General features: G+C 33.3%; 1 protein-coding gene across 1 annotated transcript in view; it reads left to right on the top strand.

The window, feature by feature from the left end:
• Positions 1-21428, top strand: part of NECTIN3 (nectin cell adhesion molecule 3) — a 130237-nt gene that overhangs the window by 54339 nt on the left and 54470 nt on the right. Inside the window, exons 4-5 of the mRNA XM_060149048.1 lie at positions 328-445; positions 4508-4659. Of these exons, the coding sequence (XP_060005031.1) occupies positions 328-445; positions 4508-4659 (270 nt within the window). The remainder of the gene's footprint in view (positions 1-327; positions 446-4507; positions 4660-21428) is intronic.

Here is a 21428-nt window from a genome sequence, read left to right as displayed (position 1 = left end):
TCATATACCTCTGCGTATTTCATAACAGGGCTCTTACATTTTGCTTTTGGTGATTATAGGTTTGTGAATATTCTTACACTGTGTCCATAATAACTAGAATTGTACATGCTTATAGCTGCCTAGTGTTTGGTGCTCATTGTCCATTCATTCAATCATTCTTTTAGTCAACCAGTATTTACTGAGTACTGTATTCCTTATTTCTTACGTATATGAGAGAAGGAAAATACACCACTTCTAAAGTTGTGTATTATGTTAATGCTTTATCGTTGTGTATTGCATCTATCATTCACAAAAGATAATCTGTTGTATAATGCATTTATTTTATAGACGCTCCTGAGGTTTCAGTAACAGGCTATGATGGAAACTGGTTTGTAGGAAGAAAAGGTGTTAATCTCAAGTGTAATGCTGATGCAAATCCACCACCCTTCAAATCTGTGTGGAGCAGGTAATAATGTTAGATACTTCTAAAGAGAAATTATTTAAAAGTCAAAATTATTCTTAAATGCATATTGGAAGTTTTTATCAGTGTAATATATGATTACACTAAGAGCTGGAAATTAAATTCAGGGTTTCTAAGTGTTTTTCTGCCCCACCTCTCCCCACCTTCCAGCCCCCACGATTCTGTTCCTCGGAGTCTACTTTGGCGATGTTAGCAATTCCTTCTGGTGTTTATCATCATTGGTCTTAAACTGCTGCTTCTTAATTTACTAATCTTTAACACTGTCTATTGACTTCTTATTATGAAAATGAAAATTTAATTTTATATCTACCCCTTCACACATAAACATACTCATATACATATTCCTGACCTTCATCGTCCCAATGAAATTAAGCTACTTTGAAATAAACTGTGTAATCGTTGCCTTCCTATGACAGGTAAATATTATTTACTGAGAGTTAAGTAGTATACTAGAATTTTGTTTTCTTTTGTTTCTAAAGCTGTTTGTTTTTCCTGAGGCTAATAATTGCTTCTCTTTACTTGTGTAGTTTACTATCTGAATATCCTTAATTCTCTTTATCTGTGGAATTTCAAACTGCTATACTGAGGTTTGCTTTCTTATTTCTCAGTGTTTGCACCCCTCCCCCCATGCCTCACTCCTTCTCAGTCTAGAGAATTGTATCTGTCAACTGTGGATTCTCTTCTCTTCTCTTCTTTCTTTTTCTTTTCTTCTTTTTTTTTTCCCTTGGTCATTAACCCTGCTTTTTTTTTGTTTGTTTGCTTGTACTGGAATTCCTATTTATTGTATACTAAACATTCTTTCTTATTAGTTTTCAGTTTTTGTTATTCTCCCAAGATTTCCTCGATCCCTCTGCTCCACTGATTGAAAATTTTCTTTTGACATATTTTCAGTTTCTAAGAGTGTTTTCTTATTCTCTGTTCATTTTCATAGCATCCTTTTCGTATTTTATGGATGTAGTATCTTCTGGTTTCTTCCTAGAGATACTAGAATTATTTCCTCTGAAGAGTTTTTTCTGCTTCTTGCATATTGTTTCTTTTTTCCTCCAGGTTCTTTTTTTTGTTTTTTTGGTCTTTCATTTTGTAGATATTTCTTAATTTTCTCAGTTGTCCAGTCATTTCACAGTGATGCATTAAAATAAAATGCTGAGTGGTAACTCTTCAGCATATTATTTTAAAAGTTACTTAAATCTACTGGGTAGATTCCACTTCGAGTGATCAACTAGAGAGGAGTTTATTTCACTGGGGGAGCTTCAGATATCAGTTACTGAAGAGTAGAATTCTTTTTTTCATGGCCATTCAGTTTATTTATTGAATTAACCTTCATTATTTTGCCTAAAACATAAATGCCTGGTATCTGTACAGAGTTGAGAGGAGTCTGTTTTTTTGTTTTTTCAACTTTCAACTGATCTTATTTTTAGCCCTCTGCCTCACTCTGGCCTTCTGCAGTAGTGAGTCAAACTCCAGATCTTGGGTTCAGTGGACCACACTAGCTGCTTCCTCATTCATATGCCTCCTGCAAGCACTTCTTCAGCCAAAAGCAGAGGTTTTCAGTCTTGGCACTGTTGACATTTTGGGCTGGATAAATCTTTGTTGTTGGAGGCAGTCTTGTGAATTGTGGGATGTTTAGTGGCATCCCTGGCCTCTATTCTGTACAGCCAGCGGCACATACTCCCCCCCACCCCAAGTTGTGACAACCAAAACTGTCTCAAGACATACCAGGTATGTCCCCTGGAGACAGAATTACTCCTGATTGGGAAACATTGGCCTAAAGCATATATTGTTTTCCCCATCTGTTTTCTGTCTTCTAAAAGTTTATTGAAACATCTGATGAATTCTACCTCCTGTTCTCTTTCTCCGCGTTGGTTTTTAATAGTTTTTTCATTCCTTTAATCTTACTTTAGGTGGTATTTTGTGGGTGCAAGGAAAGAGTATATTTGGTCAATCTATTGTCTTTTAGCAAAGATAAAGTTTTAAAAGTAGAGAAGGCCTTCCATTTACACTTTCTTCAATGTGGGAAGAAGGCATTGGTTAAGATGTGTGATAGGGTATTTCTAAAAGTCATACAATTCTGAGTTCTTATCCTGGTGTCTGTACTGGGAGATGTCTTTTTTTTTTTTGCGGTACGCGGGCCTCTCACTGTTGTGGCCTCTCCCATTGCGGAGCACAGGCTCCGGACGCGCAGGCTCAGCGGCCATGGCTCACGGGCCCAGCCGCTCCGCGGCCTGTGGGATCCTCCCGGACCGGGGCACGAACCCGTATCCTCTGCATTGGCAGGCGGACTCTCAACCACTGCGCCATCAGGGAAGCCCGGAGATGTCTTTTTTAAATAAGTTATTTAACCTTTCTAATCCTTTGTTTCCTCATTGATAATGGTACCCCACAGAGTTTTTGTGAGGGTAGAGACAGTGAATATAAGTCATGTAACATAGGTACAGGAGCATGGAAGGTGCTTAGCTTGTCATTTGTTGTGAGTTTAATATGATATTTAGATTTTTCTAGCTTATTTGAATAAACAACTTTAAAGGATTATAAGCCATTTTTACATTTCTCAGAATTAAAGGGTTAGAATTTTGGGCCCAAAGTACAGAGCTAACTGATAAGATACATAGACTTCATATTCATTCTTATACTCCTAGAAAAAGGGTTTACCTTTTGAAAGCTGATGCTTGTAAAAATGTTCTTTCCAAAGTCCTCTTAAGAAGAAGATATGGGGTTTTTGTTTTTGTTCTTTAAACCATGTAAGAATATTACCTTTATCCTTCAATGCAAATTAACGTCATAGCAACTGTAAAAGATTTTACTGATTGTTCTTTTATGCACTTGAGATCACAGACCAAAATCCTTCTATCTGTTCTCCAGTGTTGATTTGCTTCTTTCTACCTTTTCATTGTTCTGTGTTCTTATTACCTTTGTAATTAGTTGTTGGTCTCCTACTAATGTGCTTAGATCATTGAAAGCAAGGACCTAATCTTATTTACCTGTGCATTTCAGCAACACCAGCAGAGCAGAGTATGGTAAATAGTAAGTTCTTAGTAATTAAATAATGGATGGCTGAGTGAACGAGTGAATGCACTTTTTGAAAATCTGCTTAGCTCAAACTGTAGTAGTAGTTGAGTGCCTGGGTTTACTTCACTTTTTATCCTCTTATCTTAAAAAATAATTTATGGGCTGTAAAAACACTTTCAAAATAAAGACCTATTGGTTTTTTCCCCCCCATGGGGTATACCCTAAGGTTGGAAAAATGAGGTATAACAGTATACTTAGTTCCATTGCAATGAATGGTTTTAGAGTTCTTGTAGTGGGATTTTATTCCTATTATGATTTATAATAATGTGTACACCAGATAGGACCTTTTAACCCAATTAGTAGAGAAACCATTTAAAAAGAGTTATTATTGATACCAAAGGTGCATTGGTTTTTGTTGTCACAGATTTTGTTGTTCACCTTATGAGTGAAATTATTGTATAAGAAGACCCTTGTTGGTGCTTTAGAAATTAACCATCTTTGGATAGGGCACAGTATAGATTTATTTGTTCCGTATTAAATGTTGCTCTTTAAATATGTTACAGAAGGTGCTAAAACATTATCATGTACTAAAATGATGACTTTTCATTAAGCAAGTTGTAGATGTATCATGTATAGATTCATAATTCACTGAGAATTATTTTAATTCTTTGGATACTATGGGTATGTCTTCAAATAATGTATATTTCTAATTTTCCAGTTTTCCAAATGTAATTCTTTAAAAATCACATATTTTTTTCTCTCCTTCCCTCCTATTCCCTCTAATGTTAGCCTAGCTTCACTTATATTAATTGATATGAATTGATATTTTGAAAGAATGGGTATTCTTAATGGACTTTATCAATTAATTCATCTCTATTAAAATGAAAATTCATAACATATGCTTTTATTTCATAGTGACTTTTACCTAAAGGATACTGATTCTTTCACTGACAACTAGGAAGTATAATATCTTATTTAAATAGCTGTCAATGAATAGAATCTGAAGATATTTAAAGTAATTTTGTGCCTTTTAAAATATAGGTTGGATGGACAGTGGCCTGATGGTTTATTGGCTTCAGACAATACTCTTCATTTTGTCCATCCACTGACTTTCAATTATTCTGGTGTTTATGTCTGTAAAGTGACCAATTCCCTTGGTCAAAGAAGTGATCAAAAGGTCATCTATATTTCAGGTAAGTTACTGTTTACTCACGAAATGAGTTACTTAAATTATTTCTGTAACAACAATCATAGCAATAACACTATGATCTAGGCAGTAATTTATACTTGTGAAGATACATATTCCTCAGTGTAAGGTTTTCCAAATAATCTACCTGAAATACATAGGTAAAGTGGCATTCCATTACTTAAAAAATGTCAAAACGTCTCTGCAATAAGTTCATATACATTTTAAGACCTTATGCATATAGCTAATTTTTCAGTTAAATAGTATTAGATATTCTTTTTATTGGTAGTGTGTACCCTTCTAGGTTCTTTCGTATTTACACCAAGAATAAGTGTTGGATTTTTTTTGTTTGTTTTTGGTAAGCTACTCTGCACATGTGTCTAATAAATAAAATGGGATATCAATTTTGATGAACCTCTTATTAAATATCATTGTCACTCAATATGAGGCTATACCATATAGAGTTACTGAGAGGTGAAGTAGGAACGCTACTGAAAATGTTCCAATGAAATAAAATTTAAGATGTGCTTTATGGTCAGTCCATAAGCCACTAAGAACTTAGAATTTATGGATTCCATTTGTTTCACTGTGAATGTTTTTATCAATTTGACTGAGTATATATTTGGGTATTTACAAAACATAGTTGGAGCCAAAAATATATTTTTCCTGGGTGTAGCTATAAATAATAAATTATCAATGGAATGCTTATTTATAAAAATTATATAAATATTTTAAACGTCTCCCTCCTGACTATAAGAATGTAGCAATCTTTGTGTCTAACAAATGGAAAGTTAGAGGAAAAAGGAAGAGAATCTTGAGAAATGGAGGTTTGTATGGTAATTAGATAATAGGTAGTTAAGATTTTTTTCTGTGTTCAGTCTAAAACTAAATTTTCTTAAATCGAAGTGTAGTTGATTTATAATGTTCCATGTGTACAACAAAGTGATTCAGTTTTATATATGTATAGATATATATTCTTTTTCAGATTCTTTTTCATGATTTTAGAGAAATTTTAAGCTTGCATTAATGTTACATTCTTAGTCCTTCTGTGATCACTTAATCTAAGAACAGTTTCCCATATTATTTTCTCATGATATTTACCACAGTTTGTAGTTGTATGATTATTTATTTACCTATTATCTATCCTCATATTTAAACAATTTGTGTGTTTGTTTTTTTTTATTACTGTATACTCAGCACTTAGTGCCTGGCACATGATACACAATTTTTTTTGGCATGTATCTCACAAGAAGATTAGAGCTTTGTACATCTCTAGCTAGTCCTTTCTGCCAACAGCAGTGCTTTGGTGTAAATCTATTAGTATATTAGTCTCTCTTTCTTCCCTTAGAGGTTTTTTTATTTAAAAAAAAAGAAAAGGAATCTTAAAGCCACAGGAAATCCATATTTAAAATGTGGTTACCTAAGGACCGATTACTTTCTATTTCTGTTGTACAAAATTTGGTGTGGGATATTACTTGTAAATCCTAGGCTCAATGTGTTCTAATTATGTAATCATTTAAATATCAAGCCTCAATCTTGGCGTCTTATCTATTGGTGATATGTTAAATTTATATCTTTGGTATTCTGGGTCCATTTCCCAGTACTCGTGACTTGTGCGTCCCACTGCGTCTTAGTGATCATTAACCTCCTATGTAGAAGTATAATATGCATTCAGAACTGAGTTCCTCATCTTTCTTCTGCCTCTTGCCACCGAATCTCTTTCTCCAGCAGTCTTTGTTTGCCTTTTCTGTTATTGGTAGCTCCATCCTTACATTTGCTCAGGGCATGAAATCCTTGATACTTACTCCTGATTTTAATTTTCCCCTCATACCCCACCCCATCCATCAACAAATTGATGTGAGCTCTCTCATTATGTTACATACAGAACCTTACCAATTCTCCACTTTTGTTGCCAGTATTCTGGCACAAACCATCAGGCAACCCTTACTTCACTATAGAACAGCCATTTAATTTTCCTACTTTTCAATCTGTCATCAAATGAGCAGGCAGAATAATCCTTTTAAAGGGCATGTTGGATCATGTCGGTCCTCTCCTCCAAACCTTCCATGGACTTCCCATTTTGCCCACAATGAAAACCAAATCTTTACAGTGATTTATAAGCTCTGTACACGTTATGGCCCTAGATTATCTCCCTGAGCTCACCTCTTATTATATACCTTGTACACCTGGCTTCAGCCACCCTGGCCACTTTGCTGTTCTCTGAACAGAACAGGCACATTCCTACCTCAGAGTCATTGCACTTTCTGTTTCCACTGCCTAGAATGTTCTTCAGATATCCTCATACCTCTTTCCTAGGAAAGAGGTATTTGTTCAAATATCACCTTCACAGCCATATTTAAAATTGAAACCTCAGGCTTCCCTGGTGGCGCAGTGGTTGAGAGTCCGCCTGCCGATGCAGGGGACACGGGTTCATGCCCTGGTCTGGGAAGATCCCACATGCCGCGGAGCGGCTGGGCCCGTGAGCCATGGCCGCTGAGCCTGTGCGTCCGGAGCCTGTGCTCCGCAACGGGAGAGGCCACAGCAGTGAGAGGCCCACGTACCGCAAAAAAAAAAAAAATTGAAACCTCTCTCTTCTCACCCATTTACTACTGTCTGTCATTCTTCTCTGCCTTATTTTTTCTCTGCAGTACATATTACCATGTGACATACTACATATTTTATTTGTATGCTTGCCTGTTTTTACCCCCACTAGAACATATGTCCTAAGAGGGCAGGAGTTTTGTGTGCTTTAATCAATACTGTATTCTCACCCTCTGCAGCAATCTTTAGCACATAGTAAGTGTTCAGTAAACTTTTGTCGCATGCATGAATACATTTGAGAAGAAAATAATCAGGAAAGAATAAAAAATTCAGTCTGCATTTATGTGAAATTTTTTTTTTGACAGAGGTACTAATATACCGCTGATGATAAACTTTACACATTTTAAAATCAACCTCTACTAAGTCTTATAAGAGTCGAAACAAAACTTTGAGTAAATATGAAAAATCACAGTTAATTACCACTGAGTACTTCAGAAAAAGATAGCATTATATGAGATGGTTTTCTTTAAGTAATCATCAAGAATTAGACTTAATTTTCTGTCCAGTCTTTAATACAGTATACTGTACTGAGTTTAGTTAGGTCCTCTACGAGCTTCTTAGTGTATATAATGTATCCTAGATATAAATTGCTTTCCCCAACAGACTATTAAAGCCTACTAGTAGGCTTTTATCACAATAACAGGCCATAACTTATACAGTAAATGATCAGAAAGTTAACCTTTTTCATTGTGAGTTATATGTACCCATTTTCCTCTAGGAAAACATTTTAATCTCAATAATAAAATTTATATTTTAAAATTTCATAAATGATATTTTAAAATATTTGTAAAAGGAAGGTATGCTATGACTGGAGGCTAAAAAGTTCTACCCACAACAGAATAGAATTAGCAACTCTGAGTTATTTGAGATTTTGTTATACGTTTTCCCACATTGGCATAAGTTATTGTGCAAGAGGTACAGTATTCAAGATTGCAATATTCAACTTCAGTTATTACTCATGGTGGTACAGTGGCTCTTTGTCCAGGACTAACCGACTGCTTGAAATTGTGTTTTTCTAGTTGCTTTTGGTGTGTGTGTTTTTTCCCTGATACCTCTTACATCATGCCTAAAAATCAAAGTATATTCCTATGCAAATCTTGAATTTCAAATCATATAATTTGAATGAATTTCAATCCAGACATAATGAGACGCACTTAATTTAGCAATCCTTCAACTTTAACATTTATAGGGCTTCCCTGGTGGTGCAGTGGTTGAGAGTCCGCCTGCCGATGCAGGGGATATGGGTTCATGCCCCGGTCCGGGAGGATCCCACATGCCGCGGAGCGGCTGGGCCCGTGAGCCATGGCCGCGGAGCCTGTGCGTCCGGAGCCTGTGCTCCGCAATGGGAGAGGCCACAACAGTGAGAGGCCCGTGTACCGGAAAAAAAAAAAAAAAAAAAAAAAAACTTTAACATTTATAGATTTTGTTTATTTAAACAATTTATATAGTCTAAAAGAAAAGGGAACCAATTCATTCATTTTTTAACACAGTAATTATTAGGCTAAAATATACTTCATAGCTACAGAGTTTTTACTGGACTGTTCGTTTTTCTATTTGGCAGAACTCGTTAATTTGAAAAAGAAACTTAAGTTGTGTGTGGAGAACTCAGAATCTACTAGTTTATTACATTTGTTATATATTTATCACATTTAGCAAAGAATATTAAAAAATAACAACTGAATAAATAAGGAATGCTTATTTATTTATGGGAACAATTTGTAAATCATGATAAATAAGTAGCTGTTAGTGATTACAAAATTGTCCTCCTGCCTCCTTACACAAAGAATGACTCTCACTGTAATTATCTTGGAGCAGAGCAAGAATTGGAAAGCATGAATAAATGTCTCATGTGAATCATGATATGTCCATTGCTTAAGATACAAAATATAACGTTTAGCAATAGTCCCTCTTATTAATAGTGAGGCTATGCTATTTTTTTTAATTAATTTATTTTATTTTTGGCTGTGTTGGGCCTTCATTGCTGTGCTCGGGCTTTCTCTAGTTGTGGCGAGTGGGGGCTACTCTTCGTTGCGGTGCGCGGGATTCTCACTGCAGTGGCATCTCCTATTGCGGAGCACGGGCTCTAGGTGCGTGGGCTTCAGTAGTTGCAGCATGCAGGCTCAGTAGTGGTGGCTCGCGGGCTCTAAAGCGCAGGCTCTGTAGTTGTGGCGCGCGGGCTTAGTTGCTCCCCGGCATGTGGGGTCTTCCCGGAGCAGGGCTTAAACCCGTGTCCCCTGCATTGGCAGGCGGATTTTTAACCACTGCGCCACCAGGGAAGCCCTATGCTGTTTTTTTTACACTAGTTGAGGAGGGGCTGGTAGGTTTGAAAATTTCTAGAACTGCTGACAAAATAAGATTTTTAAATAGATTTTTTTTGGTTACTCTTTTTTTGTTGTCAGATTTTCTGAAAGTTGTATTTTGTTAAATCTCAGTTAAATACACAGTAGATGTCCATTTGTGTTCACATAAAGAACATTACAAGTAGAAATAAATGTCAGTGATTTTTTCTTTTTAAGAATACTTCGTTAAAATGTACAGTTATGTATCATATTTGGTGAGAGCTGATGTACATGTACTATTCTGAGAAAAATACCATTTCATCAAGAGCTATCAAAAACTTTAAAAATTTTATGTGCACAAAAATGTGTTAATTTTAAATCATTAATTAGGTGATTTGTGCTTTTGTTTAAACATGCTGATGCCCATTTATTATAATACTTTTTCCTTTGGGAATCATTGTGAAGATGACATTTAATATGTAAAACTTCCATTAGTCCTCCTCCTCAGAAAATACATGAGTTGTCTTATAAATGATTAATTTTTAGTCTGTTTCTTTAATATCCTGGTTCTGTGAGGTTGGATTATATGAGGCTTTACTACTTTTATAATAGAAATGATCCTGCAATTTCACAATTTTTTTTTAAGATTGAATTTGTACAACTAGTGAATTTGTTCTCACAAATTAAAACTCTTCTTTGATTCATTTACTTACATATAATATGATAACTAATTCACTTCAAGGTACTTGACTGGATTGCCTGTTATATTGGTTTAAACTCATAGGAAATTACTTATAATGTACTTGTTACATTTTACACTGTACTTGCTAAAGTTTTACTACATTCTATACATATGGCATTCCGTGATGAAACCTGTTTCAGTAAGTATTTTTCTTTAGCTTGTAATTTTAGAATAACTTACCCCATGTAGATTTAGTATTTTTCTAACAATCACTTTTTAAAAGCTCTGTCAGTACCACTCATTTAAAAATTAATTATAAGAGATTACCATTTGGGTCATTTATTTTTTATCAATGAAGAAATTAAAGATTTTTGAAGTCATCCTTTCTTCAAACTCTAGAATTTTGTGTAACATGACCTACAAATACCACTTAATTGATAATTAACCAATCTTTAATTTTTACTATTTATGTTTAGCTGCTTTTTAATATTAATGGCTATTTACTCTGTAATCTAATGGCAATACACAGGATCATTTGCATCTAATATTTAAGTATCCTTAGAATGTTCTCTCTAAAATATTAGCTGCTCTTTCTGAGACTCCATCCTAAAGCAATGTGACATTGAATTTTGCAGACATGGTTGAAATTTCTCAGTTTCCTTAATGTTCATATCTTACCCATGGAGTATAGACATGATGATGACATTTTTATAATACTATATAGTTTATAACATGTTTTTACTTTGTCTATTGGTCTCATTTGTTAATAGCCCATCTGGCTAACATAAATATGTGCTTTTTATTTTTTAAATCACTAAATAATGGTATATACTACATATGTCCTTTCTAAAAATTAAAGAGTTTTCTTTATTTAAGGAAAATATTTTTGAGAGAATTATTAAGTCAACAGCTTATACTATGGCCACTTAACAAGAATCTATAGTTTTTCATTCTTTTAAAGATAAGTTCAGCTCTTACAAAAATAAACTATATTAGGTAAAGATGGATTTCAAGAAAACATATTTTAATTTTTTCATTCTTTTATTATTCTGTTATTTCCTTGTGCTACTGGCTAAGAAAATGTACATTTGAATGATTCGATTTAATTTTTTAGTAATGATAATTCTTAAGCCAGCTGTATATAGGACACTTAAATAATAGTCTTAATTTAAAAGAAAAAGTATTTCTTAGAATACAGTGTCACACTTAAACTTGGAATAGAATAATTTAGGATTTATGCCATACATAATTTTTCATTCCCTTTACATAATTGGTAACTGACTAAGTGTCAGATTTATTTTTTTTTACATGTAGAAGTATCACTACTTTCTAATCTTAAATTAAGAATGAAAAACTATTGTTACTATGAATATATTTTCATTAACTGTGCTGTCTTTTCAACTTGCTGCTGAATCAGCCTGCATTGACATTCTTTGCCTTTCTGTGTCTTGTCTATCTTTACCGTTTCCATTAGATCCTCCTACTACTACCACCCTTCAGCCCACCATTCAATGGCATCCCTCAACTGCTGACTTCGAGGATCTAGCAACAGAACCAAAAAAATTGCCCTTCCCATTGTCAACTTTGGCAACAATTAAGGATGACACAATTGGCACAATCATTGCTAGTGTAGTGGGTGGGGCTCTCTTCGTAGTACTTGTAAGTGTTTTGGCTGGAATATTCTGCTATAGGAGAAGACGGACGTTTCGTGGAGACTACTTTGCCAAGAACTACATTCCGCCATCAGATATGCAAAAAGAATCACAGATAGATGTTCTTCAACAAGATGAGCTTGATTCTTACCCAGACAGTGTAAAAAAAGAAAACAAAAATCCAGTGAACAATCTAATACGGAAAGACTATTTAGAAGAGCATGAAAAAACGCAGTGGAACAATGTAGAAAATCTCAGTAGGTTTGAAAGACCAATGGATTATTATGAAGATCTAAAAATGGGAATGAAGTTCGTCAGCGATGAACAGTATGATGAAAATGAAGATGACTTAGTTTCACATGTAGATGGTTCCGTAATTTCCAGGAGGGAGTGGTATGTTTAGCAGCCACTAAATGTGACTTAACTATGTACAATGTTTCATTCATACTAGTTGATCATTTTCAGATTGTTCATACTTTTTCTCGAGGAATAATAAGCTTTTCAACTTGATTTTCAAGCTTTTTATATTCTAATTTGACAAACAGAAATGTAAAATCTGGGTTCAGTGTATCTGAGCTGCTTTACAGTTTTTTTTTCAATGCTGTACTACTGTCTCAAGATTTAAATTTTAATGCAGAGTACTTTACTGGTCTGAGGCACACAGGTAAGAAGAAATGTCAACATTAAATGAATGACTTTTTTGGTACAAAAGTTAAAAAAAAAAAGGAAACTACCTTGGCATTGTGTATTAAATGTTTACCTAAGACTATTATCTCAAGTAAAATGTTTGTTAAACATATACCTCTCAAAATTTATCACCACTAAATGATACTACATCAAAATTGACTATAAAACTAATTCAAGAAATGTTTATATATATTTTTAGTATACAAAAAAATTCAGCCTGATGAAACACCTTTTCTTTTCAGACATTATTTTCTATGTTTCTATACAAATGGAATCTTTACCTCTGCATTTTAATGAGCCTTGCCATAATTACTGTAGAGTGGCTTTTCAAAGGTATTTTGTTGCACTAAAAACTGTGGTAGTACACTCAGTGAACATGATGTGTGGAAGAGCATAATTAGCTGATCAATATTTTTGTCCAGAATACATACAAGAGTAATAAAAACATGCCTTTTAAACATGATAATTACTACAATCTTTTCATCTCTGGAGGGCAGTGCTTATATTGTCATGTGAACATAGGTTTTGGTACATGAAGTGGTAGTTTTGTTTTAATGATTTATGTCCTAAATATAATAATAATAATGAAAAGATGGTACATAGTTTAATAGAGTACAGAGAGAGCATTTCAGTATATGGAAAACCATGGGTAAAACAAGCATTGGAGTACCATTTTTAGAAATGAGACAAACATTTCAGCCAAGAATCTGTGCAGAGAATTTTGTAGACCATCTTGTTTTAGTCATTTATTATTGATGTTGTTCAAATGGATAAATATATAGAAAAAAAGTAGAATAAACTTGGAAATTTGAGATTTAACAAGAAAAAATCTGAATTATAGAACCAATCACTAGCACTTGCTGATCGATATTGACAAACCATCCCCCTTTTCCTCCTAAATGTATGTATGTGTTTCAAGATTTTTGTTTTTCCAATTAAAACTGGAAACATCATGAGGTCTTTTTGTTTTGTTTTTTGTTTTTTACATAATTAAGTATATCCTTTCCAAAATCATGTATCTTTTGAAAAAGAAATCTTACCTAAATCTTCAAATGTGGATCTTCTTTGTTAGGTAATTAAATTGCTTCTACAGTGGAGTCCTATACAATTATAATGATGACAACTATTTTGAAGACCAAAGAATATGTTTTATCGGTTGATGATTCATTTGAAAAAAGGACTGTGTAGAATTGCCTTAGGAGTTTTTCCAGGGAGTTGAAATAGAAGTTAGCAGGAGAATCATAAATTAAATAACTTATTTTGTTAATAAAACGGCAAAGTAGGTACTTTTTTTTCACCTTCCCAACTGCTCCCTTCCCAATCCTCATCAAATCTAAAAAAATGTTTTTATAAGGCAAAGTTCTAACATGTTCATAGAATTTTGCAAGTAGTGAAGGCTTTATTCTCAGTGATTATAACCTAGTTTCCTTTATTTTAACATAGCAGTATTTTGTGGAAGTTTGAAATCTATTTTATTTCTCTCCCTCAAACACTTAGTATAACAGTAAAGTGTTGGTTAAGGATACAGTTAAGTTCATTGATGTCTTGTTAAAAATATTTGGTTTAAATATGGCTAACCACTGACCAATACTAAGACTCTTTGGTCCCAATCATTGGAAGAAAAACTTTCTTGATAATACCTTATGATCAAAGTGACTTTATTTTTTTATTTAAATGTTAGCAATGATATGGCCATAAGAAAGATGAGTCTAAAACTTTTTTCCATGGAAGATGTAAATTTGTGGCTTTTTTGAGCAAAACATCCTCTTTAGTGGTTTGAAGTGTCATATGAATCTGAGAAGAGTAATCCCATTTAGAATATTGTACAAATCACAATTTGACTCTAATCCGAAGGAAATTAGCAATGTATTCCAAGAACTGTATTTTAAAATATAAATATCTACTTAGTGATCATGAACTTTCTTTTAAATAGTGGCCATTGTGTGGTTAGGGTTTTTTGTTTAGTTTTTGTTGGTTTGTTTTTTTGGGGGTTTTTTTTTGGCAGTAGGGAGTGACATGGAACACTGCAAGTGAGTATTTGATATATTCTGCATCCTTTCTAAATCATTTGGCAAGCTACTAAAAGACTTCAGAATTTTAAGAATATGATATGATACTAGTGCTTAAGACTTTCTGAAGCATTGCACTATTGTTTATTAGAGCTTTATGTATGTTTACTGTACATAGAGACTTGTTTGTAAACATAGTCATATTAATAAACAATTTTTTAAATTACTTTTTGAGTATCAGTAATGTGCACAGCTAATTGATGTATTGAACTCCTACTCTCTTCTTGGAAAAGGTGGAAGAATAGTTTTACTTTATTTTGGCCGTGTTTATTGCCTTTATATTTGAACTGGTTTTTCATTTTTGTGTTCACTTTAGAGTTTTCTTTCACAGTAGTTAAAGTACTTCAGTGATACAGTGGAGATGAATTCAACTCTTTGTTTTTCCCTTTTTTGCATTTTTATTAAAATATGTTGAAACTTTAATAGGCTAGGGGTTGACTTTAAAAGTGGTATCTGAGAAGTACTTTATAGTTGAAAGATACAGTATTTTACCATGTGCCTGAAAGGTTTCTGTTTGATAAGTCTAACATTAAAGAAACCATTAGGGTTTTTCAGTAGTGGGTATTGCTTCTGATAGCCATATATAGGAAAGTTATAATGGTAAGCCTGGCTGAATGTTCGCATAAGGGGCTATAGGAAGTACAATGTATAAGTGCAAAAACTGAGAGAAATGTAGTAATATTAGATGCAAAAACATCTGACTTTAGTTTGATTTTGCTTTTGGTAAATACTGCTGAAACAAAGTATGAACAAGAAGTTGTTAATGTGTGGAAGTAATCAATGTGAAGTGTAAGAAAGGAAGAAATGGTACCCATATTGATTTTTTAATTCTAACAGGGGAATGATTTACAGATTGGATTGTTTTTCCTATTTACTTGTTAATGTATCATCCATAAAAAGCTCTTTTCTCAAATTTTTGTTATATTGGGATATATTTAGTTTTAATGTGTACCAGGGATTTTTTTTTTTAACCAAGTTACTTATCAGGTGGTAGCCCCAATAGCCGTTCAATAAATCTTTAAATAAAAGTTTTTTAAAAAAATTCTTAAGAGGCATATTTCTGTAACAAGCCTATGGCTCTGGATTACCTTCTTTGTCCGCATTTTGATTTTTGCTGGAGAGAGAGAGAGAGTGTGTGTGTGTAACCTAGTTTCCTTTAATTGATGATGTTTTGTGGAATTAGAAACCTATTTTATTTCTCTTTCCAAACAAGACTATATCAGGTTAATGATACAGTTCAATAAAGTTTGAGGAAGCATCTAAGTTGGCATGTTAACCATTATAAAATTTACTTTTAATTAATCATATAATTCCTATCTCATATATACATATCATCAGTAACATTCTCCACAGTCATGAATTATCTTCTAGCTCTAGTCCTAGCAGTTAAAATAAATTTTAAATGTTTGCTGTGACTTTGACGTAAGTCAAATTTTTATATATTAGCTTTCAGTTTGGAATTAACACATTTCATAAAATATTTTTTAAGTTGGCATTTAGTGTTTTTAACTTGTTGCTTGTGAGCTGCTTTGAGTAGGAATGACATTGTTTCTTATTGTTTGTAGTTACCTTCTCCCTGTTCCTCATTTCTGACATTTGAAATTATGATACAGGGACTTCCCTGGTGGTCTGTTGGTTAAGTCTCCATGCTTCCACTGCAGGGGGTGCAGGTTCCACCCCTGATCGGGGAACTAAGATCCCACACGCTGCGCGGCTCGGCCAAAAAAATAAAATAAAATAAAAATAAAATAAACAAACAGTATTATAAAACCTAAAATATTTTAAGATAAAATAAATTAAAATTTGATACATTTTTTCCCCCTAAACTTTAAACTATTTTAGAGAAAGCAGCAGTTTTTTTCAAATAATGTACAATTTGACTGGATTAAGTTTGGTTTCATTCTTGTTATACCAATAAAAATTCATGCATGAAAGAATCTTTGGAATAGTGTACAGAGTATACCAACTTTTTGGTGTTTTTTTTAAAAATTGTTTCTGTTTATGCATTTCTGTTTTCTTCTATTCCAGTAAGCTACACTTTTTTTTTTAAAGTACATGTCTACTTTGAGATGAGTAGTGATAGGTTTCCATCAAGAGCTTGAAACCAAACATTGCTTACAAAAGCTTTTGCTATATATACCTACCCTTAGGGGTCATTTCTTTTCTCGAGCCTTGATAATAGTTATTTTATCATGTTCATTTCAATTTTGAAGGGTAAAATATGATTCAATTTTGTGATGTTTTATTTCACTTGCCTTTTAGTTAATAGCTGCTTTTTGTTCTGGCTGGGCACTATGGATGAAGCCTAGTGAAAGTGAGTTTAGCAGAATAACTTTAAAGTATAAATCTCAAAACTTGAGAATAATTCAAGGCCTTATTTCCTTTCATGCATAATACTTCTACATAGATGTGATACCTGATTTCACAGTCTCAGTTATGAGAAATATCTCAGGGAAAACCAAGTCTTGAAGGGACAGTTTGATCTAAAAGCTAGAGGAAACAAGACCTAGAGGCTTTGACCTTCCTGTTTAAAAAACAGATTATTATTAAAAAATATGCAATAGTAAGACAGAATAATGAAATGAATATTCATGTACCTGCTTCAGTTATTGTCAGTTCATGGTCAGTCTTGTTTTATTTAAATTTCTGTCTATATAATCCCTCCTGCCATTAGTTCACCTGTAAATATATCAGTATGTAGCTCTAAAAGTTAAGGAACATTTAGAGAAAGTAACCACAGATTCATTACTACACCAGAAATGAATAATTCCTTAATATCAAGTATCCAGTGAGTGTTCAAATTTCTAATCATATATTTTTGCAGTTTTAGCTAGTAACCAAATGTGATCCATACATTGGTTGGTTGAGATGTCTTTTAATCTGTGTGTTCTCTGTGTGCTGTTCCCCACTCCCGCACTTTTCCCATGCAGTTTTTTTGGTGAAGAAACAGCTTCATCTGTCCTGCAGTTTTCCAGTTTGGATTGTGCCAGTTGCACCTCTGTATTTTCTGTAAGTTGACAGATCTAGAGCCTTGATAAGATTAAGGTTTAATTTGGGGGGCAAGGTTACTTCAGTGGTGGTATGTTCCTCTATCAGAAGGCGCGTAGTCTTTACCTCGTTTTCTTTCAATATTAGCAGCCATTTGATGCTCAAAGCCTAGATCTACTAACAGGGAACCTACATAATTTCTAGATCTATTAACTCTTTTTTTACCGCACCATGTGCTTTAATGTCTTAATAATTATGTTCATGCTGCTCCCTTTACCTGAAATACCCTTTCCTCCCTTTGCCATATTGGGAAACCAGTCCATATTCAAGGTCCAGCTCAAATTATAGTTTTATGAAACTTTTCCCTGTAGAATTAATACTTGCTGTTCATAATTCTTTTTTATCAACTTATATCTCCTCTATTGTAACCTCACATTTTATTCTAGTTATTATCTATCTTCTTTAGATCAGTGCTCTTCAATACTCTTGACTGTGCCTATCAATTAAAGATTAGTATGTACTCATAGTCCTAATATGTATGTTTATAAATTATATATGTGCTACCATAGAATTTTGCTATATGCATTTTAAAATATTCACAAAAAACAAATTTTTAATCTGCTGAAATAACATTTTAAAATACTAATTATTTTCACTAAAACAGTAATATTTGGGTAAACAATATAATTGTGCTTCATTTTAAAAGTTAACTTTTTTTCTTGCTAAAACATTTTTGAGAAAACCATATAATTGTGCTTCATTTTTTTTTAATCTTGGTTTTATACTTTTTGATTCAGTGTTTCAAAGTTTTAAGTGCATGTTGAGTATATTTTAACACTTGTTTTTAGGTATGAAAGCTAAGCCACCTCTCAAAAACAAGTAGATTCAAATGAAAGAAGTTCATTGTTGGGAACCTTAACAGTTTTCATCCCAGCTACTTTTTTTAGAGCTAGTCTTCATGTTCAAGGTGTTTGATTTTTCAGTATCATGCTAATCACCACTCACATTAGCTATTTCAGCACAGTATGGGTTTAGTGTGAGGTTTGTTGTTAATAAGAGTGAATATAAATTTGTTTTATTTGGTTTCTAAATGTATTTGATTGGGGGGGTTCATTTGTCACATCTGATTAGGTTGCCATGGTTTTATTTCATAATGTAACTGGTAAAGTTTATGTATTAGGAAGAAGTTATTTCCATTGCCATTTTTGTGGGGTTTTGTTGTTATTTGTGCATACATTATTGGTGTTATCTTACATTCTGTCAGTTCTTTGCAGGAATGGCATTTACTTGGATTAAATGCCTACTAGTATATAACACGGATTAACACTGATACCCTCACTTGGTTTATGAGTCAGATGTTCACCTGTAAGAGCACGCATGTCATGCCTCCTTTACATTTTTGACTTCTAGTTAAATCTAGATAAGTTTTTAGTTCATTCAGCTGAGCTCCCATACATCACAATAATGTCTGTCACAGGGTGCTATGTTGAGAGGGACAACCAAGTAAAGATGTAACTGTTTACTTACTTTCATTCTGGAACTGTCCCACTCCACACTTCCTATAGGAAATTTTGGGTGCCCTGTGTGGCAGGGTGCCATCTGACACATGGACCAACTAGGGCTACCAGTGCCAATCCATACTAGTACAATAGTAATTTTTATTAAATGCCCTCTCCCTCTCTTTTTTTAGAAAAGTGATGATTTCTTCCTATACTTCATTGGAAAATAAATATTTTTATGGATTCTCTGACCCTACCTTGAGGCTTTTGCTCTATTGTGAGGACAGGAACTGTGTAAAATTTATCCTTGGCATTCCTAGCACAAGGCTTGGCACATGTTTGGTTACTATTGGTAATTTGTTGGATGAGAAGCTGAGGAGACTGTCCTGACCCAAATAGAGGACTTCTATTAAAAAATAGTGAGATAAATATTTGGATGGATATAAAGGCTTAGATGTTGTATTGAAAAGATAAGCATTAAAACGGCTATTGAAAAATAAAACAGTGGGGCATATGGGGAAAATTTGGTAATACAGTAACATGTATCATGGGGATATATGAATTTAATCCCAAATGAAAGTTGGGAAGATAAGTTCGTAGGGTTTTACATTAAGCTGTGAATCAATCCATGGCATCACAGAAGTTTGGGTGGAGGAAATGAAGAAAAAGAGGGATGAAACTTAACATCTCAATTGTTGGGATTTGGTGTTTTAATGTAAGTGTAAAAAGGGACTATGGATTTCTGTACTCACCCATTTTAAATGGTTTTAGGAAATTGCCAGAAACACGTATTTTAGTGTATAGAATAGTATTTAACTTTTAAAAACTTTATAATGCCTCAGTTTCAGGTGTGAATCAGGTGAGCACATGTTTGAATAGCCTTTACGTAGGCTTTATTCACTTGTATCAGAGTGAAAACAAAGACAAACTATAATTCAGTTTAATATCTATAATATTTATATTTTTTCAAAAAGTAATGAAAGTTATTTCTCCTGTCTGTATTAAATTTTTTGTATGATTTGTAACTGATTTTTAATAGCTTTCTCCATAAGATATATGCATGGTGTCTTTAATTATGGATAGTGTACTTTGGTTGTATTGAGGAATGCTGTTTTTCTGTTTTTGGAGGTGAGTTTCCAATGTATATGGGTTAATAAGCAGCTGTGATAACAGAAAGATGGTCTTCTGGGAGACATGCACGAATCCTTTAATACTAAATATTTTAATGCTTTTGTCTTTTTGTTTTCTGCTGCTTGTAAGCATACAATTAGATTTAGTAGAACATCTCCTTAGGTTATGGTAAGGTAATATTGCTTCATGTCAGTCACTCAGTAAACTAGCTTAATGTTGAAAAATGCCAAATTTTTATACATTTACTTAGTTAAATTTTTTTCTGCTTGTAGTGGTTTTGTTGGAATATAGGGTCTATGTAGATTATGAGGACAGGGATGTGGGGAGGCAGTGTTGGGGCTAAATTCTCAATTTTCATCAAAATTCTTTGACTTGAATGCAAGAAACTTGAGCTCTTCCTTTGCATTTCATACTAGTGTTCATCACCCATTAATACTTTTAAAATCTTAATACTCTTAAATATATTATTTCTTCTTTTCTCAGTAAGTTGAAGAATCAGAAAAGGAAATATATATACGTCATATATGTACTTAATCAGTTTACCTATGTAGAGCAGGATATCCAATTGGTAAATGGACTCTACCTAACTTTTCTTCCACTTCCTCATTTCAGCACTTACTAGCCTGTTCCAATACTGAGAAGAGGTGTGCAAAAAATGTTAGAGATGAATAAAGAATGAATGGAACCAAGTGAAATAAATATGCTCAAATTAAAATAGAAGGAAGAGTTACAGTATACATACAGTCACCTCTCAGTTATGGAATTCTAGAGCTAGAAATTAGAAGACTAATGGGACAGAATTGGATAAGTAGACCATAATTTAAATGTTTAAAGAATAGTATTTATATAGACTTGAGAATTACTTCAGGATATTAAAAATAGTATATATTCAGAGTTGGGAATTACATTAGGATATTAAAAGTCTGATTTTGATTTATTACTTACAAAACACTACCAAATTAAATATTATTGCTAAGATTATATGAAAGGCTTGCTTGTAGGAGGTGTGAGGTTTGATGAAGAATTTATAATGATATGTTGGGATTGAGTGATATATATATATATAATGTGTTAAGATTGTTAATCTTAATTTGGGCTAATTATATTCAAAGAGTAACCTGAGTTTTTGAAACATAATTTCAGAAGTATTACATAAATATGGTATCAACTTTGTCATTATCATCAAAA

This window comes from Lagenorhynchus albirostris, chromosome 5, assembly GCF_949774975.1.
Source record: "Lagenorhynchus albirostris chromosome 5, mLagAlb1.1, whole genome shotgun sequence".
In the NCBI taxonomy this organism is placed as follows: Eukaryota; Metazoa; Chordata; class Mammalia; order Artiodactyla; family Delphinidae; genus Lagenorhynchus; species Lagenorhynchus albirostris.
This window is presented reverse-complemented; position numbering and strand designations above follow the sequence as displayed.